Source organism: Oncorhynchus tshawytscha, linkage group LG19, assembly GCF_018296145.1.
Source record: "Oncorhynchus tshawytscha isolate Ot180627B linkage group LG19, Otsh_v2.0, whole genome shotgun sequence".
NCBI lineage: Eukaryota > Metazoa > Chordata > Actinopteri > Salmoniformes > Salmonidae > Oncorhynchus > Oncorhynchus tshawytscha.
In genome coordinates, this window is record NC_056447.1 from 32,831,704 (window position 1) to 32,855,862 (window position 24,159).

The following is a 24,159-nucleotide window of genomic DNA, read 5'->3' on the forward strand; positions in this document are numbered from 1 at the left end:
CCACCCCCCTTCTCTCTTCCTCTCTCCCCTCTCTCCCCTCTCCCCCCCCCCTTCTCTCTTCCTCTCTCCCCTCTCCCACCCCTTCTCTCTTACTCTCTCCCCTCTCCCACCCCTTCCCCTCTCTTTTCTCTTACTCTCTCCCCTCTCCCACCCCTTCTCCCCTTCTCTCTTCCTCTCCCCTCTCCCACCCCTTCTCTCTTACTCTCTCCCCTCTCCCACCCCTTCTATCCCTCTCTTTTCTCTTACTCTCTCCCCTCTCCCACCCCTTCTATCTTCCTCTCTCCCCTCTCCCACCCCTTCTCTCTTACTCTCTCCCCTCTCCCACCCCTTCCCCCCTTCTCTCTTCCTCTCTCCCCTCCCCTCTCCCACCCCTTCTATCTTACTCTCTCCCCTCTCCCACCCCTTCTCTCTTCCTCTCTCCCCTCTCCCACCCCTTCTCTCTTCCTCTCTCCCCTCTCCCACCCCTTCTCTCTTCCTCTCTCCCCTCTCCCCACCCCTTCTAACTTCCTCTCCCCCTCTCCCTCCCTTCTCTCTTCCTCTCTCCCCTCTCCCACACTTTCTATCTTCCTCTCCCCTCCCCCACCCCTTCTATCTTCCTCTCCCCTCTCCCACCCCTTCTCTCTACCTCTCTCCCCTCTCCCACCTCTTCTATCTTCCTCTCTCCTCTCTCCTACCCCTTCTATCTTCCTCTCCCCCCTCTCCCTCCCTTCCTCACTCTCTTCAGTGAGATGAATCTGTAGACAGGGCCTAATAATTGTACTTCAGCCCAAGTGCACATTTTTCTTTGTGTTTGAAAGCCGTGACAAGCAGGAGTTATTTCTCTCTCCACCTCCCTCTACTCTCTTTCTCTCTTGCTATACTTCCACCCTCTTTTCTGTCTCTCTCTATCTCCCTCTACTCTCTTTCTCTCTTTCTATACTCCCACCCTCTTTTCTGTCTCTCTCTATCTCCCCTATCCCACCACTCTCTCTTTTTCTCTCTCTCACTCTTTCTCCTACAAAGGGCTGAATAGAATAACTGGTGGTTTACAAGGTCACGCTGTCTAGTGAGACACACAGGGGGTTTCTACAGGAGCCATGTCCTCCCAGGTGCCATGTTCAGCCTCAGATATAAAGAGACAGAGGAAGTTTTGGATAGCATACAGCAATATAGCTAGGTGGAAATAATGTAGCTAGGTGGAAATAATGTAGCAAGGTGGAAATAATGTAGCTAGGTGGAAATAATGTAGCTAGGTGGGAATAATGTAGCTAGGTGGAAATAAGGTAGCTAGGTGGAAATAATGTAGCTAGGTGGAAATAATGTAGCAAGGTGGAAATAATGTAGCTAGGTGGGAATAATGTAGCTAGGTGGAAATAATGGAAATAAGGTAGCTAGGTGGTAGCTAGGTGGAAATAATGTAGCTAGGTGGAAATAATGTAGCTAGGTGGGAAATAATGTAGCTAGGTGGAAATAATGTAGCAAGGTGGAAATAATGTAGCTAGGTGGGAAATAATGTAGCTAGGTGGAAATAATGTAGCTAGGTGGAAATAATGTAGCTAGGTGGAAATAATGTAGCTAGGTGGAAATAATGTAGCTAGGTGGAAATAATGTAGCTAGGTGGGAATAATGTAGCTAGGTGGAAATAATGTAGCAAGGTGGAAATAATGTAGCAAGGTGGAAATAATGTAGCTAGGTGGGAATAATGTAGCTAGGTGGAAATAATGTAGCTAGGTGGAAATAATGTAGCTAGGTGGAAATAATGTAGCAAGGTGGAAATAATGTAGCTAGGTGGAAATAATGTAGCTAGGTGGGAATAATGTAGCTAGGTGGAAATAAGGTAGCTAGGTGGAAATAATGTAGCTAGGTGGAAATAATGTAGCTAGGTGGAAATAATATAGCTAGGTGGAAATAATATAGCTAGGTGGAAATAATGTAGCTAGGGGGAAATAATATAGCTAGGTGGAAATAATGTAGCTAGGGGGAAATAATATAGCTAGGTGGAAATAATATAGCTAGGTGGAAACAATGTAGCTAGATGGAAATAAGGTAGCTAGGTGGAAATAATGTAGCTAGATGGAAATAAGGTAGGTAGGGAGAAATAATGTAGCTAGGGGGAAATAATGTAGCTAGGTGGAAATAATGTAGCTAGGGGGAAATAATGTAGCTAGGGAGAAATAATATAGCGAGGTGGAAATAACGTAGCTAGGTGGAAATAATGTAGCTAGGGAGAAATAATATAGCTAGGGGGAAATAATGTAGCTAGATGGAAATAATATAGCGAGGTGGAAATAACGTAGCTAGATGGAAATAATATAGCTAGATGGAAATAATATAGCTAGGTGGAAATAATATAGCGAGGTGGAAATAACGTAGCTAGGTGGAAATAATGTAGCTAGGGAGAAATAATATAGCTAGGGGGAAATAATGTAGCTAGGGAGAAATAATATAGCTTGGGAGAAATAATGTAGCTAGGGAGAAATAATGTAGCTAGGGAGAAATAATGTAGCTAGGGAGAAATAATGTAGCTAGGGGGAAATAATGTAGCTAGGGAGAAATAATGTAGCTAGGGAGAAATAATATAGCGAGGTGGAAATAACGTAGCTAGGTGGAAATAATGTAGCTAGGGAGAAATAATATAGCTAGGGGGAAATAATGTAGCTAGGGAGAAATAATGTAGCTAGGGAGAAATAATGTAGCTAGGGAGAAATAATGTAGCTAGGGAGAAATAATGTAGCTAGGGAGAAATAATGTAGCTAGGTGGAAATAATGTAGCTAGTGGGAAATAATGTAGCTAGTGGGAAATAATGTAGCTAGGGAGAAATAATGTAGCTAGGTGGAAATAATGTAGCTGGGGAGAAATAAGGTAGCTAGGTGGAAATAATGTAGCTAGGGAGAAATAATGTAGCTGGGGAGAAATAAGGTAGCTAGGTGGAAATAATGTAGCTAGGGAGAAATAATGTAGCTAGGGAGAAATAATATAGCGAGGTGGAAATAACGTAGCTAGGTGGAAATAATGTAGCTAGGGAGAAATAATATAGCTAGGGGGAAATAATGTAGCTAGGGAGAAATAATGTAGCTAGGGAGAAATAATGTATCTAGGGAGAAATAATATATCTAGGGAGAAATAATATATCTAGGGAGAAGTAATGTTGGTTCTCTCGGAGCTTGAGTAAGGAAGTGTTCTCTGATGAGTTTTTATTTGAAACTCAGCAACAAAAAAGAAACGTCCTCTCAGTCAACTGCGTTTATTTTCAGCAAACTTATCATGTGTAAATATTTGTAAGAACATAACAAGATTCAACAACTGAGACATAAACTGAACAAGTTCCACAGAAATGTGACTAACAGAAATGGAATAATGTGTCCCTGAACAAAGGGGGGTCAAAATCTCTGGGGGAATGGCCAAAGCCCTCACCCTCGGATCCAACAGGTCCCAGACGTGCTCAATGGGATTGAGATCCGGGCTCTTCGCTGGCCATGGCAGAACAATGACATTCCTGTCTTGCAGTAAATCAGGTACAGAATGAACAGTATGGCTGGTGGCATTGTCATGCTGGAGGGTCATGTCAGGATGAGCCTGCGGGAAGGGTACCACATGAGGGAGGAGGATGGCTTCCCTGTAACGCACAGCGTTGTTGCAATGACAACAAGCTCATTCCGATGATGCTGTGACACACCGCCCCAGACCATGACGGACCCTCCACCTCCAAATCGATCCCGCTCCAGAGTACGGGCCTTGGTGTAACACTCATTCCTTCGACGATAAACGCGAATCCGACCATCACCCCTGGTGAGACAAAACCGCGACTCGTCAGTGAAGAGCACTTTTTGCCAGTCCTATCTGGTCCAGCGACGGTGGGTTTGTGCCTATAGGCAACGTTGTTGCCGGTGAAGTCTGGTGAGGACCTGCCTTACAACAGGCCTACAAGCCCTCAGTTCTGCCTCTCAGCCTATTGCGGACAGTCTGAGCACTGATGGAGGGATTGTGCTTTCCTGGTATAACTCGGGCAGTTGTTGTTGCCATCCTGTACCTGTCCCGCAGGTGTGATGTTCGTATGTACCGGTCCTGTGCAGGTGTTGTTACATGTGGTCTGCCACTGCGAGGACGATCAGCTGCCCGTCCTGTCTCCCTGTAGCGCTGTCTTAGGCATCTCACAGTATGGACATTGCAATTTATTGCCCTGGCCACATCTGCAGACCTGATGCCTCCTTGCAGCATGCCTATGGCACGTTCACGCAGATGAGCAGGGATCCTGGGCATCTTTCTTTTGGTGTTTTTCAAAGTCAGTAGAAAGGCCTCTTTAGTGTTCTAAGTTTTCATAACTGTGACCTTAATTGCCTACCGTCTGTAAGCTGTTAGTGTCTTAACGACCGTTCCACAGGTGCATGTTCATTATTTGTTTATGGTTCATTGAACAAGCATGGGAAACAGTGTTTAAACCCTTTACAATGAAAATCTGTGAAGTTATTTGGATATTTACGAATGATCTTTGAAAGACAGGGTCCGGAAAAAGGGACGTTTCTTTTTTTCTGAGTTTATGTGTTATCCAAGGGAACGTTAACTACAGGCCAAGCATTTGCATCTCAGAATTATTTTTATGTATGGGTTTTTTGGTCTCAGTATATTGAATGTTTACATGTTCATTTCTATAGAATCTCCAGCCTCAAATACATACACTGCCAGTGTTAGACGCAGCCTGTACAAGGAGTGCCAGAACACCCTGGGACTAAACATATGGGCTCCTCTAGAATATTCTCACCAACCTCAATCTCACACATATGTGCGCACGCTCACACACAAACACACACACATACACACACAAACACACACACACACTCTTTCCTCTCTTTCTTTTGCATGGGGCAAAGGTTTCAAAGGTATTTTGCATAGGGCAAAAAAAAATAGATTTCAAAGGTATTACATGGTGAAGCTGATCATTGAGTCAACAATGAATTGGCAGACAGTCTGTGTAAGTGTTTGGTCTGAGCCTGGTTAAGGTGATGATGTGCTGTTCCACCACAGGTATTTATATGTCAGATAGAGAAGCAGCCGACACAGCTACAGGGGACAGTCCCACTGCAGTGAACACCAACGCCAACGGCCACACACACACACACATAAATACACCACACACACAAACACAGCCACAAGCGCATGCACACAGGCAGACGGTTTTGGGCCACAACCCACCCCAATGCACGCGCACACACACACACACACACACACACACACACACACACACACACACACACACACACACACACACACACACACACACACACACACACACACACACAACACACACAGCTAACACTATAGTGACTGAGGTAGCTCTCTGTACACATCAACAGACTGTAAAGGTGCAGATGGCAGGAGGAATACAGACAAACAGATACCAGTCTGTTAGCATGAATAACACTGTTTAACCACCTTCACAATTCAACATAGAATCATATTGATATTTGAATTAAGATTGTAAATGACATCCTATCTTATTTTAAACACTACATGAGTGAAATGAATGAGCACTTTAACACCAACTCATATTTTCTGGAATATCTCAGCCACAGCCTCTGTATTTAGTTGGCAACAACTTCATTGAATTCATTACAACAGCACTTAATGAATATTGATTAGTCGTTTAAATCACATCCTAAAGAGAAAGAGAGAGAACGAGTGTGTGTGTGTGTGTGTGAGAGTTTATAGCCTGGTGTAGTCAGAAGGTACAGTATATTTCCTCAGTAGATATGTATTGAGTTAGTCTAGTCCATGGAGGACTTTAGCATTGATTGTGATAATTAAATATATCCACTCCAAACGGCAGCATTCCAACTATCAAGACTACCAATATCAGCAACACAAACATCCTCAAATCAATCCACCTATAATTATACATAATTATACATAATTATACACTGAGAAGGGAAATGAATCTTATGGCAAAAAATATTTGATAAATTCACATATAAACATGTTTCAATTACAAATCAGGATCACCACAAAGAGACATACAGTTGAAGTCAGAAGTTTATTCATTACATTCCCAGTGGGTCAGAAGTTTACAGACTCAATTAGTATTTAGTAGCATTGCCTTTACATTGTTTAACTTGGGTCAAACGTTTCAGGTAGCCTCCCACAAGCTTCAAATCAAATCAAATGTATTTATATAGCCCTTCATACATCAGCTGATATCTCAAAGTGCTGTACAGAAACCCAGCCTAAAACCCCAAACAGCAAGCAATGCAGGTGTAGAAGCACGGTGACTAGGAAAAACAAGCTTCCCACAATAAGTTGGGTGAATTTTGTCCCATTCCTCCTGACAGAGCTGGTGCAACTGAGTCAGGTTTGTAGGCCTCCTTGCTCGCACACGCTTTTTCAGTTCTGCCCACAAATGTTCTATGGGATTGAGGTCAGGGCTTTGTGATGGCCACTCCAATACCTTGACTTTGTTGTCCTTAAGCCATTTTGCCACAATTTTGGAAGTATGCTTGGGGTCATAGTCCATTTGAAAGACCCATTTGCGACCAAGCTTTATCTTCCTGACTGATGTCTTGAGATGTTGCTTCAATATATCCACATCATTTTCCTACATCATGATGCCATATATTTTGTGAAGTGCACCAGTCCCTCCTGCAGCAAAGCACTCACACAACATGATGCTGCCAGCCCCGTGCTTCATGGTTGGGATGGTGTTCTTCGACTTGGAAGCCTCCCCCTTTTCCCTCCAAACATAGCAATGGTCATTATGGCCAAACAGTTCTATTTTTGTTTCATCAGACTAGAGGACATTTCTCCAAAAAGTACGATCTTTGTCCCCATGTCCAGAACGCGTCTCCTTCCTGAGTGGTATGACAGCTGCATAGTCCCATGGTGTTTATACTTGTGTACTATTGTTTGTACAGATGAACGTGGTACATTCAGGCATTTGGAAATTGCTCACAAGGATGAACCAGACTTGTGGAGGTCTACAATTTATTTTCTGAGGTCTTGGCTGCTTTCTTTTGATTTTCCCATGATGTCAAGCAAAGAGGCACTAAGTTTGAAGGTAGGCCTTGAAATACATCCACACGTACACCTCCAATTGACTCAAATGATGTCAATTAGCCTATCAGAAGCTTCTAAAGCCACGACATCATTTTCTGGAATTTTCAAAGCTGTTTAAAGGCACAGTCAACTTAGTGTATGTTGACTTCTGACCCACTGGAATTGTGATACAGTGAATTATAATTTAAATAAACTGTAAACAATTGTTGGAAAAATTACTTGTGTCATGCACAAAGTAGATGTCCTAACCGACTTCCCAAAACTAAAGTTTGTTAACAAGACATTTGTGTAGTGGTTGAAAAACTAGTTTTAATGACTCCAACCTAAGTTTATGTAAACTTCCGACTTCAACTGTATATTTAGGGATGGAGGGAGAGGTAGAGAGAGAAGAGAGGTAGAGAGGAGAGGTAGAGAGGAGAGGAGAGGAGAGGGAGAGGTAGAGAGAGAAGAGAGGTAGAGAGGAGAGGAGAGGTAGAGAGGAGGAGAGGTAGAGAGAGAAGAGAGAGAAGAGAGGAGAGAGGAGAGGTAGAGAGGAGAGGGAGAGGGAGAGGAGAGGAGAGGAGAGGAGAGGAGAGGAGAGGAGAGGAGAGGAGAGGAGAGGAGAGGAGAGGAGAGGGAGAGGAGAGGAGAGGAGAGGAGAGGAGAGGAGAGAGGAGAGGAGAGGAGAGGAGAGGTAGAGAGGAGAGGAGAGGAAATGAGAGGAGAGGAGAGGAGAGGTAGAGAGGAGAGGAGATGAGAGGAGAGGAGAGGAGAGGAGAGGAGAGGAGAGGAGAGGAGAGGAGAGGAGAGGAGAGGAGAGGAGAGGAGAGGAGAGGAGAGGTAGAGAGAGAAGAGAGGTAGAGAGGAGAGGAGAGGAGAGGAGAGGAGAGGAGAGGAGAGGAGAGGAGAGGAGAGGAGAGGAGAGGAGAGGAGAGGAGAGGAGAGGTAGAGAGAGGAGAGGGAGAGGTAGAGAGAAGAGGGAGTGGTAGAGAAAGGAAATAGACAGAGAGGGATGAGAGAAATAGGTAGAGAGAGAGGAGAGGGAGGAGAGAGAGAGGTAGAGAGAGAGGAGAGGGAGGAGAGAGAGAGGTAGAGAGAGAGGAGAGGGAGGAGAGAGAGAGGTAGAGAGAGGAGAGAGAGAGAGGGAGGAGAGAGGTAGAGAGAGAGGAGAAGGAGGAAGAGAGAGGTAGAGAGATAGTAGAGAGACAGAGAGGGAGGAGAGAGAGAGGTAGAGAGATAGTAGAGAGACAGAGAGGGAGGAGAGAGAGAGGTAGAGAGATAGTAGAGAGACAGAGAGGGAGGAGAGAGAGGTAGAGAGATAGTAGAGAGACAGAGAGGGAGGAGAGAGGTAGAGAGAGTAGAGAGACAGAGAGGGAGGAGAGAGAGAGGTAGAGAGATAGTAGAGAGACAGAGAGGGAGGAGAGAGAGAGGTAGAGAGATAGTAGAGAGACAGAGATGGAGGAGAGAGAGGTAGAGAGATAGTAGAGAGACAGAGAGGGAGGAGAGAGAGAGGTAGAGAGAGGAGAGACTTTGAGGGGCCTTAGTGGTGGGTAAAAAAATCTAGGTCTTCCTCCTCTGAGATCAGAATGCTCCCCACTGGACACAGATGTCAGTTCAACGTCTAGTTTTGATTAACAGTTGGTTGGGTTTTCAACTAATTTGAATTCGATGTGAAATCAATCTCACCATGTCTGGATTTTGGTTAAAAGTTGTGTGAAACAATACAAAATGGCAATCAGTTTTCCACTTTGATTCAATATCATCACATAGATTTTTGGGGGTTGAAATGGCATGAAACCACGTTGATTCAACCAGTTTTTGCTCAGTGTGTCTCTTCTCCTCTGTTCTGCTATCCCCTGTTCTCCTCTCTTCTGTTCTCCTCTCCTCTCCTTTCGTCTACTCTCCTGTTCTCCTCTCTTCTGTTCTCCTCTCTTCTGTTCTCCTCTCTTCTGTTCTCCTCTCCTCTCTTCTGTTCTCCTCTCCTCTCTTTTCCTCTACTCTCCTGTTCTCCTCTCTTCTGTTCTCCTCTCTTCTGTTCTCCTCTCCTCTTCTGTTCTCCTCTCTTCTGTTCTCCTCTCCTCTTCTGTTCTCCTCTCTTCTGTTCTCCTCTCCTCTTCTGTTCTCCTCTCTTCTGTTCTCCTCTCCTCTATTTTCCTCTCCTCTCCTGTTCTCCTCTCTTCTGTTCTCCTCTCCTCTCTTTTCCTCTACTCTCCTGTTCTCCTCTCTTCTGTTCTCCTCTCCTCTTCTGTTCTCCTCTCTCCTGTTCTCCTCTCCTCTCCTGTTCTCCTCTCTTCTGTTCTCCTCTCCTCTCTTTTCCTCTACTCTCCTGTTCTCCTCTCTCCTGTTCTCCTCTCTTCTGTTCTCCTCTCTTCTGTTCTCCTCTCCTCTTCTGTTCTCCTCTCTTCTGTTCTCCTCTCCTCTTCTGTTCTCCTCTCCTCTGTTTACATCTCCTCTTTTCCTCTCCTCTTCTGTTCTCCTCTCCTCTGTTTACATCTCCTCTTTTCCTCTCCTCTCTTCTGTTCTCCTCTCTTCTGTTCTCCTCTCTTCTGTTCTCCTCTCTTCTGTTCTCCTCTCTTCTGTTCTCCTCTCCTCTCTTTTCCTCTACTCTCCTGTTCTCCTCTCTTCTGTTCTCCTCTCTTCTGTTCTCCTCTCTTCTGTTCTCCTCTCTTCTGTTCTCCTCTCTTCTGTTCTCCTGTTCTCCTCTCTTCTGTTCTCCTCTCTTCTGTTCTCCTCTCCTCTCTTTTCCTCTACTCTTCTGTTCTCTTCTCTTCTCCTCTCTTCTGTTCTCCTCTCTTCTGTTCTCCTCTCTTCTGTTCTCCTCTCTTCTGTTCTCCTCTCCTCTTCTGTTCTCCTCTCTTCTGTTCTCCTCTCCTCTTCTGTTCTCCTCTCCTCTCTTTTCCTCTCCTCTCTCCTGTTCTCCTCTCTTCTGTTCTCCTCTCCTCTCTTTTCCTCTCCTCTTCTGTTCTCCTCTCTTTTCCTCTAATCTCTTTTCCTCTCCTCTTCTGTTCTCCTCTCCTCTCTTTTCCTCTCCTCTCTCCTGTTCTCCTCTCCTCTGTTTACATCTCCTCTTTTCCTCTCCTCTCTTCTGTTCTCCTCTCCTCTCTCCTGTTATCTGAGCATTGGGAGGAAGTGTAATGTATTGATTAACTATCTGAGGATTCCGATAGGACCTGATCAATAAGACTTTCTTTGAAAGCCAGGCAGGAATCCCCCTTTAGTCAGAACACACACACACACACACACACACACACACACACACACCCACACACACAGATCCACAGCAGCAATTCACACCCAGAAGACATCTTAATGATGTGTTTCCTGTTTGCTTGTTGTCTGCCTGGGATCTCTCTGAGTGTGTGTGTCATTGACTGGTTAAAGCAGGAGGACTATGTGCTGTTGATGTCTCACTCATTTTGCCTTTGAAGGAGCTCAGTGACATGCATCAATCTGTCAGTACTGTGTGTGTGTGTGTGTGTGTGTGTGTAGAGGGAGAGGGGTGTAAGTATCTCAGCTTGCTGCTACTTACCAGTTCGGGAGCAGAGGAAGACAAGTGGAAGGGGCCCAGCTGTAGCAATTCAGTCCCTAAGGGCCACAGAAGGGGTTCTGGACCTATAACGGGGTGCACCTCCTCCCCCTGTAACCCATCCCTCTCTCCCTATAGGTCAGTGAGTGTGTATAGGCCGGTTACATGCCCACACAGCCACAGGGTAGCAGGAAGAGTTCAGGTCAACTCCAACATGCCTAAAAATAATTTGATTTTTTTTTAGACTAAACAAAAGATTTGTAAAGCTTAGGGGATGTTTAAATGTGTTGTTTCGTCTCTAGCCTAGAGACTTAGACATTCTGGACACCTCTATACATCTCTCTAAATCTCCCTGTCCTCAAATCCTCAGTGTGTGTGTGTGTGTGTGTGTGTGTGTGTGTGTGTGCGTGTGTGTAAGAACACTGAAAAAGGCAGCTGTAGTCTGGGTACAGTAGGCTAAACAGATTACACCAGAACAGATGAGTGTATGTATAATAGTGTTGAATCCTGTTGAACACTGTGCCGGGCAGGGTTTGTTTAGCAGTGAAAGGGACTCTCTCAGGCATCGATTCAGCCGACCAACCAGGCATGAGAATAATGCAGGTCAGCCATATGATTGGTTGGTCAATGTGTCGATTACTCCCTGGCCCTGCCCAGTACTTCCTGGTAGAGGGGTTGAGTTGAAAATAGTTCCAGGTCAAAGGGTGTTCTGCTGCTCACTGACCACATAAAGGAGTCTCGTAGACCATTTCTGGCCCCCTTTCTCCCAAAGTCTACACTCTTACACCCTATGCTACATTTGATTTCTCTGAATAGGATCCTACCAACTGTGTGTGTGTGAGCATTGAAATGTCCAGGCACATAGTGTAAGAAACCGTCTTTAATGTGTCCTCTTCTTTTCCTTTACAGAAACCATGACAGAGGAATGCTGATATCTTAACATCATTCCGCGGCACCAGACGGCCACAAAGCACAACGTCCACACATGTCCAAACCACCCAGAAACCAAGCAACAGACCCTGTACAGAAGTCCAGATGGACCCGTCACCCAACACCGCACACTTTGATGACGAGATTATCCCCCGAAACAAATGACAACCAAACTAAACATCCAAGGAAAATTCCTGTTCCTGTTTGATCAACTACTAAAACTCCTGGATTCTCTCTTTCTCTATCACCAGTAGCTACATACATAATTATGACTGAACATTGTGACAAAGATACAGTACCACATTGTACATTACATTTTGTAGAGTATTATAAGTTATAATATGTAGGTTGGAGGTCTAACTGTAGACAGACACTGTAGAGGGGAGAAATGATGACGCGTGAGTTCCCGTTAGCACATAGGCCCAATGCTGTTCCTGTAAATAATGGGCAGTAGAACTGAATAGGGCCTCATATGGAATACAGCTAGTCCATCTGTATATAGCCATGACACCATAGCTCTAATATGTACATAGGCATTCAATTATACCTCCTTATTTCTCCTATCCCCCTTCAACCCCCCTATACTAGCGCAATGATACTCACCATATCTCTATACTCAGACATGTAACATATACAGGAGGAAACTGTATACAGAGAGAAGATACACACAGTGTCTGTTGCAGCTGGAAACACACTGGAGTGAGAAACACAGACCCACTTTGGCTGGACTAAGGAACTGGTGAACTCTCCCTGCCACAAAGAGGCACACAATAACCCCGGTGTATTTGTACGTGTATTTTACTCCCCTTAGTGAAGTGAAAGTTTCAGTTCAATGGTTTGAAAGCTCTCTACAGTCCACTCAATGTACAAATTTTCATTTTCATCCACACTTTCTCCCTCCATTCCTTATTGGCTAGTCCTTCCTCTCTCCCCCAGTCCTGATAGGCTGTTGACAGTCAGTGTGGGCGTGTCAATCAGAGGGCCTGTAGGCCCGTAGGCCTCTCTGAGACCAGGCGCTCGCTTAGCTCCCACAGGCTGGCTGCAGTGACCTGGTCCTCGGCCTGGGGGGAGGGCAGGCAGCGGAAACAGTTGTTGAAGTACATCCCTCCTAGACCCTCCAGCTCCGGAGCTACCGCACAGTACACCGTGGTGGCTGCCCCCTGTTGCTGTGGAGACAAAGAGACAGAGGGACAACAGTCAACATGGAGGACAGAGACAGAGCAGCACTGATCAACATCATCTGTGTGGGAGGAGGGGACAGTCATAGAGAATGACAGAGGCCCTCTTGTCCGCCAAGAGATACACAGGAACTCCAGCCACCCTACAGATCCTGCCAAGACACCTCCACTGGAATACACACACCTGTACTCAGTGACCCTCATCTCTCCTGATCCTCCAGAGCATCCATATGAGACAGACAAGGAACTCCATACAAACGGAGAGAGACAGAAAGATAGACACAGAGAGGATAAACTCCATAGAGACACCCCTCTCTGCCACAGCCCATAATGATGGGGCAGTGTTACCATAGGGACTATGGATCTGGATAGATATGTATATACAGTACCAGTCAAAGGTTTGGACACACCTACTCATTCAAGTGTTTTTCTTTATTTTGACTATTTTCTACATGGTATAATAATAGTGAAGACATCAAAACTATTAAATAACACATATGGAATCTTGTAGTAAGCAAAAAAGTGTTTAAAATATTTTAGATTCTTCAAAGTAGCCACTCTTTTACTTGATGACAGCTTTGCACACTCTTGGCATTCTCTCAACCAGCTTCATGAGGAATGCTTTTCCAACAGTCTTGAAGGAGTTCCCACATATGCTGAGCACTTGTTGGCTGCTTTTCCTTCACTCTGCGGTCCAACTCATCCCAAACCATCTCAATTGGGTTGAGGTCAGGTGATTGTGGAGGCCAGGTCATCTGATGCAGCACTCCATCACTCTTCTTGGTCAAATAGCCCTGACACAGCCTGGAGGTGTATTTTGGGTCATTGTCCTGTTGAACAACAAATGTTAGTCCCACTAAGGGCAAACCAGATGGGATGGTGTATCACTGCAGAATGCTGTGGTAGCCATGCTGGTTAAGTGTGCCTTGAATTGTAAATAAATCACTGACTGTGTCATTAGCAAAGCACCCCCACACCATCACACCTCCTCCTCCATGCTTCACGGTGGGAACCACACATGAGGAGATCATCCATTCACATACCCAGTGCTTGGAACCAAAAATCTCAAATTTGGCCTCATCAGACCAAAGGACAGATTTCCACTGGTCTGATGTCCATTGCTCGTGTTTCTTGGCCCAAGCAAGTCTCTTCTTATTATTGGTGTCCTTTAGTAGTGGTTTCTTTGCAACAATTCGACCATGAAGGTCTGATTCACGCAGTCTCCTCTGAACAGTTGATGTTGAGATGTGTATGTTACCTGAACTCTGCAAAGCATCTATTTGGGCTACAATCTGAGGTGCAGTTAACTCTAATGAACTTATCCTCTGCAGCAGAGGTACCTCTGGGTCTTCCTTTCCTGTGGCGGTCCTCATGCGAGCCAGTTTCATCATAGCCCTTGATGGTTTTTGCGACTGCACTTGAAGAAACTTTCAAAGTTCTTGAAATGTTCTGGATTTACTGACCTTCATGTCTTAAAGTAATGATGGACTGTCGTTTCTCTTTGCTTATTTGAGCTGTTCTTGCCAAAATATGGACTTGGTCTTTTACCAAATAAGGCTATTGTCTGTATATCACCCGTACCTTGTCACAACACAACTGATTGGCTCAAACGCATTAAGAAGGAAAAAACTCCACAAATGTCATTTTAACAAGGCACACCTGTTAATTTAAATGCATTCCAGGTGACTACCTCATGAAGCCGGTTGAGAGAATGCCAAGAGTGTGCAAAGCTGTCATCAAGGCAAAGGGTGGCTACTTTGAAGAATCTCAAATATAAAATATATTTTGATTTGTTTAACACTTTTTTGGTTACTACATGATTCCACATGTGTTATTTCAGAGTTTTAATGTCTCCACTGTTATTCTACAATGTAGAAAATAGTAAAAAATAAAGAGAAACCCTGGAATGAGTAGGTGTATCCAAACTTTTGACTGATACTGTACATATATATATTTCTATATTGTGTGTATACAGGACTGCTGACTCTCCACAGAGTGCATGCTTATGTGAATGTGGTAAATACAGACCAGGGGCAACACTGTCTGTCCACAAAACAACACGATCTCTGTAGAATACCACAATAACTGTAGGAAGGTGGCGACTGTTCATCCAGATTTGACGTAAAACACACCCAAAATATGTTGCACTTGATATTTCTACAGCTGCAATATTTTGTAGTTGTGTTGTGGACGTTTGCACACTGCGAGGGCTGTTTTCTGGACAGAGGATGTGGCCCACGGTGTTCTAGACTGGGGAGGAGGGAGCAGCTCTTCTCATTGGGAGTGGGGAGCCAGAGGGTTCTGTAAACTCTCTATAAGGGAACATACAGTATCTATGCCATGATTACACATCTGTATATGTTCACATCATCTAGGGGTTCATGAGGGAAGTCAGACTGTAGAGTAGAGTAGAGAGCAACGGTCCTAAACAGTAAACATTGGAGTACATGCTGTTTGCCACAGTAAAGAGTGAGATACACCGGTAAAGAGTGAGATACACCGGTAAAGAGTGAGATACACCGGTAAAGAGTGATATGATGAGAATAGTGCTCTTGTACACACACGTCATATACAGTACAGGCATTCACACGCTCGCAAACCCCCCTCCTTTCTCTCTTCTCTTTCTCAGAAACATAGAGAGCAGACAGCCTGTAACACTCTCTACCCTACACCCTCTAATTGAGTGGGAAATGACTACTCAGAAGCTGTGTTTATCAGTTTAACATCTCGAATCCAGTTTACAGGAGTCTGTAGTCACACTGTACTGAGACATGCCGCCCTAATGCAGCACCAGCCGGCACAGTCGGTAATTAGGAGCGGCGAGAGGGAGAGAGGGAGTGCGATTCCACAGCGTTTGAAACAGAGAGAGGAAGAAACAGACATCAGAGAGTATTACAGCCAGAATTCAGGCGCTCAGAGGATCTTTCATGTAGCCCTGCTGCTGGCTAAAAACTGCTGTGACGTTATGAGAAGACAGGATACTGTTCTGGAGATGACTTCTATAGACACATGAAATACTTCTCTCTGGCTAACTGCTCTTTATCTACAAATGAGACTGGGGGGGAGGACTGGTGAGAGACTGCAGTGCAGAGCAGTTTAGTACAGTGCACTGGCAGAGCAGCAAAGGTCTGTACACAAACAAACACACACACACAACACACACACACACACACACACACACACACACACACACACACACACACACACACACACACACACACACACACACACACACACACTTCAAAGGCACAGCCTCATTGAGGCTCATTTGAGCATCTGCAGCCCAAGCTGGCAGAGGCTAATACAGAGAGTCACACATACGGAGATATACCAGAACTGTTCCAGCACACACACACTGGCTGTCATTAAGATCTAGCAACACACATAGTCACACATACAGAGATATACCAGAACTGTTCCAGCACACACACACTGGCTGTCATTAAGATCTAGCAACACACATAGTCACACATACAGAGATATACCAGAACTGTTCCAGCACACACACACTGGCTGTCATTAAGATCTAGCAACACACATAGTCACACATACGGAGATATACCAGAACTGTTCCAGCACACACACACTGGCTGTCATTAAGATCTAGCAACACACATAGTCACACATACAGAGATATACCAGAACTGTTCCAGCACACACACACTGGCTGTCATTAAGATCTAGCAATACACACCGTCACACAATGTACACACAATGTACACACAGTCATACTCAGTCTCACACATGTACACATAGTCACACAATGTACACACAGTCACACAATGTACACAGTCACACACATGTACACACAGTCACACAATGTACACACAGTTACACACAGTCACACAATGTACACACATGTACACACAGTCACACACAGTCACACACGTACACACATGCACACAGTCACACACATGTACACACAGTCACACACAGTCACACAGTCACACACAGTCACACAGTCACAGAATAAAGTGCATGCATACATACATACACAGACATATAGTAGACTCTCTCATTGAGCAGACAGACAGACTCATCAAACTTCCTTCTCAGTGCTGGTAGTAGCAGAGGCAGATTGAGGCGGTTTGAAACCGCAGATGAAACAACTGCATCTCTCTGCTGTCTCCCTCCCTGCCAGCACACTGATAACTCTACACACCTCATAGGACTGGCATATCAAAGGCTCACACATGTCACTCAGTGTCAAAGAGACACACCCAGACCCACATATACACACTTCAAAAGCAGGGTGTCAGATCATTTAGCTAACCAGTCACCCTCAGGTATCTGCTTTAGAACGTAGACACAAACTCATTGGAAGATGCAATATATTTACCTGCCTGCTCATCTTACTCTACTTCCAGGGTCATCTCTGTTTTAGATGAAAGGTGGACCACCAATACATTGGAATGATTTACACCTGATCTGAGAACGCAGCTCTACAGCACAGCAGGGAATTCTGTCGGAGGGAGACAACCAAGATATGTACACAGCAGAAGGAGAGCGAGGGTGAAAGAGAGAGGGAGAGAGAGTGTGTGTGTGTTATCTTCTTGGTGTTCAGCTCGGCCCTCCCACTACATGACCTTTTTACCCGTGTAAGAGATAAGCCTGATGAGTTTAGCATGCTAGACATTAACATGTGGAACCACCCACCACCACTATCTATTAGAGAGACATAGAGAGAAGAAAGGGAATGTGCTGGGCTGGTGACATGCATACACACACACACACACACACACACACACACACACACACACACACACACACACACACACATACCCACACACAATCCCTCCTGACATGTACAGTAGCCCAACAGATGTGTATAATCATGTACATTATAAATAATACCTGTACATTCTAGGTGTCGACCAACCAGTGGCTCTTTCTATTTGTGTACTAGTGTTTGTCAATGTAAATCCTGATTCTGATATACATAGTTTTACAGAGTTGACAGAGAGAAATGACTGGTTTTCTTGGGGTTGGTATGTTATGTTCCTATCAGACAGAACTGACCACCGCAAACTGGTGAGTGGAGAGGAAAGGGTTAATTGAGTGTGAGCCCGAGCAACTGTCCCCGAGACATGACATCACATGAATGACCAGAACTACAAGGGGAAGGGAAGCAGGAAAAATACAACTCTTTCACTTCAGCAATATACAAGACATGTGACAAACCGAAGTAGCAGGGTCCTAGCCAACAAGATCTTTTCCAGACCACTTAAACACACAAACCCAACCTCTGCAATCTCTATGCTTTAAGAGCTGCAATAAACAGGTCCTAGATCAGCAGCAATAACCTGACCATGTCTGGCCTGAACCATCACTGCTCTGGAAAATAGTCCTGGATCACATTTATGTCTTCCAATTTTCAACATAATGAAAATATTTCCAATGTGTTTGGAAAGTATTCTGCAATATTTAACTGTTGAACAGACACTCTTCAATGTATTAAAAAGCAAGGTCAGAGAGACGGGAGATATTGGTGTTGAATCATTAAAGGGTAAATATACTGTACCTCGGAGTTGTTCGGTGTTGTTTTCATAGTATAACATGTTACTGTCGTGATCTCCAACCATGTCTAATCACTCTGTGCTTGTACAGTACAGCAATACTATATGATGCATTGTGCTATTTGTTAGCACAGGACTAATGCACCAGGAAGAGAAAAAACACGTTTTGTTTCTGCCTCATCAAGGTTGTGTCATTCTGTCATACGAGCGTTCTGTGATAATATGTGTGACCCTTTTCCCTGACGTGTGTATTTATGACATTGACCTGTAAATACACCCAGTACTGTGGAGCAGTCTGTTCGTGTCCCAGCCCGTCCTGTACAAAGGAACATGTAAATAGCAAACGGCTATGCATGCTGACACTCTAGCACTTCTTTCAGGTACTTTTATAATCCCAAACTCCTCATATGGCATGTCCTGAAAACCACCTATGAACACGACAAATAAAAAGAGAATAATAAAAAAGAACCAAGATGTCAGACGATGACATCCTGGACAACGTGTAAAGTCCTACAGTTTTCTTACTCTTGTGGGTGGTTCACTTCTGTTCCTTTAACTGTCATTCTGTCATTCTCAATGTGGTTAAACCATTCTGGTCAAGGTTCTGTTCAGTTGTCTTGGTGTGTGAAGAGTCAAGGCAAAGCAGAGAGGCAATCTGTGTGTTAACAACTAAAGCCTGGTTAAGAGTCTGTCCACATCTGTCACAGGGCAGCATAGTCCTCTCTTGTTGTGCCGAGAGCAGACATGACTGGCTCTGGCAAAACACACAGGGGGACACTGATTGTGATTTAACACAGTTCTGTTTAAGGAACTAGAATTGGAACTAGGCTATACAACAAGCTTATATGATGACAGAAGATAGTATGAGCAGTAAACAAGCTTTGCCTCAGCCGTAGACCCAGTCTGTCTGAACTAACAGTCTCACATGAAGGTCTATCTATGCCATGATGGAGAAGATGGGACTCCAACAGGACCTTGTGCTTTTGTTCATACTTTAGGAATGTTTATTTCCAACCCCATGGTGTTCACAATAGATGGAAGTATCTGATTTTTAATCTGTGCTAAAGATATTTCACATTTAATAAATGATCATTGTAACAACACGTCTGCTGCCTTGTCTCTGGCCCATGTTTGTGTAATAGAGAGCGACAGAGCGAGTGAGAGTGAGAGCAAGAGAGAGAGAAGAGAGCGAGAGAGTGTATGTTTACACTAGCCCTCAGCGGCGCTAGCCTCTGCGAGCCGACAGCCCATCTAAGCGTGCCCAGCCCAGATGTGAGGGGAATCCTGGGTAACGTGGTCCACTCAGATAAACGGCCTGGCCCTCCATTCAGCATAACCAATCAACCGGAAGGGGAGGGATTAACACCACAAACACACCAGCACACCTCTAAAATCAACACAACGTTCACCCTCATAACTCCACAGTCACCCCCGTAACCTCAGCCCCCCCTCCACACACACACACACACACACACACACACACACACACACACACACACACACACACACACACACACACACACACACACACACACACACACACACACACACACACAAGTATAATGCTGTTCTTGCCATTCTAATGGGAGAGCCCTCTAAGGCACTGGCCTCTGCTCCTCGGTATGTATTACATTCTATTAAAAAGCCGTCATTAGCCCCTAGGCCTTCTGGGTAATATAGGGAACTGGGCGGCCTGCTCCCCAGAGGGGCATTAGGGACAGGATGGAGAGACCACACACCTAACCCTGGCTCCCCTGTCCCCACATCACATCTCTGCATCTGAAGAACATTAGGAGAGAGAATGCCGTATAGCGGGGGGGGGTTTTCACTGTTGGTTAGAGCCTGTAAGTAAGCATTTCACCTGTTGTATTCAGCGCACGTGACAAATAAACTTTGATTTGAGAATGGAGAGACTGTACACTTTCAACCCCTGCTACTGCTGTGTCATACCTCTACCCTCTCTGTTCGCCACACTCCACCATCTCTGCCTCAACTCCAACCCCTGCTACTGCTGTGTCATACCTCTACCCTCTCTGTTCACCACACTCCACCATCTCTGCCTCAACTCCAACCCCTGCTACTGCTGTGTCATACCTCTACCCTCTCTGTTTCACCACACTCCAACCCCCACCATCTCTCCCTCACCACTCCAACAACCCCTGCTACTGCTGTGTCATACCTCTACCCTCTCTGTTCACCACACTCCACCATCTCTGCCTCAACTCCAACCCCTGCTACTGCTGTGTCATACCTCTACCCTCTCTGTTCACCACACTCCACCATCTCTGCCTCAACTCCAACCCCTGCTACTGCTGTGTCATACCTCTACCCTCTCTGTTCGCCACACTCCACCATCTCTGCCTCAACTCCAACCCCTGCTACTGCTGTGTCATACCTCTACCCTCTCTGTTCACCACACTCCACCATCTCTGTCTCAACTCCAACCCCTGCTACTGCTGTGTCATACCTCTACCCTCTCTGTTCGCCACACTCCACCATCTCTGCCTCAACTCCAACCCCTGCTACTGCTGTGTCATACCTCTACCCTCTCTGTTCGCCACACTCCACCATCTCTGTCTCAACTCCAACCCCTGCTACTGCTGTGTCATACCTCTACCCTCTCTGTTCGCCACACTCCACCATCTCTGCCTCAACTCCAACTTCTGCAACGTGTGTGTGTGATGAACAAAAGGAGGTAAGGATGAGCCAGGAGAGAAAAGAGTAGGGAAGGAGGGGATGAAAGGATGAGTCGACAAGGGAGTGGATGACAAGAGGAGAGAAAGAAAGGAAGGAGGAGAGGATAAAAGAGAGGCAGGTGTTAGGAGAAGAATCATTCAAGGGGAAAACGATGAGAATGAGAAGGACTTGGGCAGCAACTGTGAAACTATCTCCTTTTTATCTTGGGATAGGACTTGTGAGGTGATGGGCTCCAGCTAATTATTGTCCTCTAATAAAAGCAACATATGCTAAGACAATAAAAGGCCTTATTGGACAGCTCTTCATTAAAGAGGGGCAGTAAAGAGAGAGGGGCTCTGGCACAGGGAGGAGATTAAAAGGCCTGGTCTGAATGGGAGAATAGGAGTCTCTCTATATAGTTGGACTATGGGGGCATGTAGGACTATAAAACAGCTGCATTAAACAAGAAGAGGACTGGATGCTTTATTGGGCGTGATCTCTTTCACTCTGTCACTCCCATTCACTCCTCCTTACTTTCTCTTCTAATCTTTCTCCCTCTCCCACTTTCTCATTTCATCTTTCTCCATCTCACTCCCTCTCTTCCCCACATTCTCGTTTCATCTATCTCCATCTCTCTCTTTCTCACTTCCTCTCCAACCCACTCTTCCTCACCTCTCTCTCCTAAGCAGTGCCGCAACGCGTTCGATTTTAGCGCGAACGCTGCACCTTCTTGGAATTGCTGTGCGCTCTCTCTCACTACTAAGCATGTAAACACATTGGTCAGTGAATGGCTGGCTGGTGGCTTGGCGGGAAACTGGATTAAACCTGATCTAAAAACAGCCCTATAGCCGTCTAGCCTAATACAGTGAGATTTCACATGCACTGCATTCGTTGCCTTCCCTTTAGACAGAATAAATAAACAGGATTGGGTGAATAACTTGAAAATGATATCCATAAGCCTACTAATAAATGAATGAATTAAAAACATACACATATTTAAGATAAGAAATAGGAAGAGAACTTCAACCTTGTAATAATACATTTTCTTTCAATTTGCTCTATTGCATCTAATTATCAATATAATAAAATGATATTTCCTTTAAAAGTAGCCCTACAGCCTACTCAAACATCAATTTTGGCTTTAGCAAGGCACTGTGCAGATTCAATCATTTTTTTAGGCTTGATTTTCAGCATGTTATGATGAGTTTTTTAGGGTTGATTTTCAGCATGTTATGATGAGTTTTTTGGGATGGATTTTCAGCATGTTATGATGAGTTTTTTAGGATGGATTTTCAGCATGTTATGATGAGTTTTTTAGGGTTAATTTTCAGCATGTTATGATGAGTTTTTTAGGATAAGCTAGAAATTCTACACCGCTGTTTGTCGGCAGCACACTAAATCTTACCATCCATTGGAGGAGCAATTTAACATCAGAAGCCTCCTCCCTAAGTTTGTTTTACTCACTGCTTTAGCACACTCTGCCAACCCTGATGTCCTTGCCGTGTCTGAATCCTGGCTTAGGAAGGCCACCAAAAATTGTGAGATTTCCATCCCCAACTACAACATTTTCCGTCAAGATAGAACTGCCAAATGGGGAGGAGTTGCAATCTACTGCAGAGATAGCCTGCAAAGTTCTGTCATACTTTCCAGGTCTTTCCAGTTCGAGCTTCTAATTTTAAAAATGAATCTCTTCAGAAATAAGTCGCTCACTGTTGCCGCCTGTTATAGACCCCCCTCAGCTCCCAGCTGTGCCCTGAACACCATATGTGAATAGATTGCCCCCCACCTATCTTCAGAGTTTGTTCTGTTAGGTGTCCTAAACTGGGATATGCTTAACACCCCGGCAGTCCTACAATCTAAACTAGATGCCCTCAATCTCACACAAATTATCAAGGAACCCACCAGGTACAACCCTAAATCCGTAAACATGGGCATCCTCATAGATATAATCCTGACCAATTTGCCAAATACACCTCTGGTGTTTTCAATCACTGTCCCAATGCCTGCATCCGCTATGGGTCCGCGGTCAAACGACCACCCATTATCACTGTCAAACGCTCCTTAAAACACTTCTGTGAGCAGGCCTTTCTAATCGACCTGACCCGGGTATCCTGGAAGGATTTTGACCTCATCCGTCAGTCGAGGATGCCTGGACGTTCTTTAAAAGTAATTTCCTCACCATCTTAAATAAGCATGCCCCTTTCAAAAAATGTAGAACTAAGAACAGATATAGCCCTTGGTTCACTTTTTTCTCCCAAATGTCATGCTATCCCATTGGTAATTACAGTCTTGTCCCATCGCTGCAACTCCCCTACGGACTTGGAAGAGGCGAAGGTCGAGAGCCATGTGTACTCCGAAACATGACCCAGCCAAGCCGCACTGCTTCTTGACACACTACTCGCTTAACCCGCACCAACGTGTCAGAGGAAACACTGTCCAGCTGGTGACCGAAGTCAGCTTGCAGGCACCCGGCCCATCACAAGGAGGCGCTAGAGCGCAATGGGAAAAGGAAATCCAGGCCGACCAAACCCTCCCCTAACCTGAACGATGCTGGGCCAATTGTGCGCCGCCTCACGGGTCTCCTAGTCACGGCCAGCTGATACTCTGAAAGCTTAATTCTAATCAATCATGAATATAATAAGAAACCCATCAACCCCTTATGAGCCATCAGCGGGATAAAGGTCTTGCTTAGTCAATGAGATGGTCCACTATTAAGGGCAGCGGCGCTTTATCAAATGGTCATATTGATGTTTTAGGCTACCGTGCCGTGAAAACAGTTCATCCAAAATGATGCTTGCGATCGAATGCTTCTGACCGATAGCACACGATACAAAAACAGCCAAAGTGTGGGAAAATAGTGTTCGGACGAATTTCCAGAATATTTTGGCGTCTATTTCGTTGCGCCAATGAAGACAGTTGTGATTCAAGTTGAATCCAATCCAATACCCCTACATCTTTACAGCAGGGTCTAGAAGACCAGAGAAAGCAGAGTAGTACCTTCCACAAAAAGTTTTGCTGGACAAAAAGACACATATGGGTCTCTCTCTCTCCCGTTCTCCCTTCATTCCCTTACTTTCTCTATAGGATTAGGATATTCAGTGCCTTCAGAAAGTATTCATACCCCTTGACTTATTCCACATTTGGATGTTACAGCCTGAATTGAAGTGAAAACAGGATTTTAGAAATGTTCACAAATGTATTGAAAATGAAGTACAGAAATATCTAATTTACATAAGTATTCACAACACTGAGTCAATACATCACCTTTGACAGTGATTACAGCTGATAACCATTTTCAAGTCTTGAAATTGCTTTACAAGCAGTTTTAAG

At 44.9% G+C, this 24,159-nt stretch overlaps 2 protein-coding genes across 2 annotated transcripts in view; one reads left to right on the forward strand and one right to left on the reverse strand.

The window, feature by feature from the left end:
- The window catches only part of LOC112218650 (transcription factor Maf-like), a 71,346-nt gene extending 59,702 nt beyond the window's left edge, over positions 1 to 11,644 (forward strand). Inside the window, exon 3 of the mRNA XM_024379636.2 lies at positions 11,439 to 11,644. The gene's annotated coding sequence lies outside the window, so the exon portion shown is untranslated. The remainder of the gene's footprint in view (positions 1 to 11,438) is intronic.
- The window catches only part of LOC112218981 (WW domain-containing oxidoreductase), a 305,762-nt gene continuing 292,994 nt past the window's right edge, over positions 11,392 to 24,159 (reverse strand). The window contains exon 9 of the mRNA XM_042301597.1: positions 11,392 to 12,625. Within this exon, the coding sequence (XP_042157531.1) occupies positions 12,434 to 12,625 (192 nt within the window). The 3' untranslated portion in view covers positions 11,392 to 12,433. The remainder of the gene's footprint in view (positions 12,626 to 24,159) is intronic.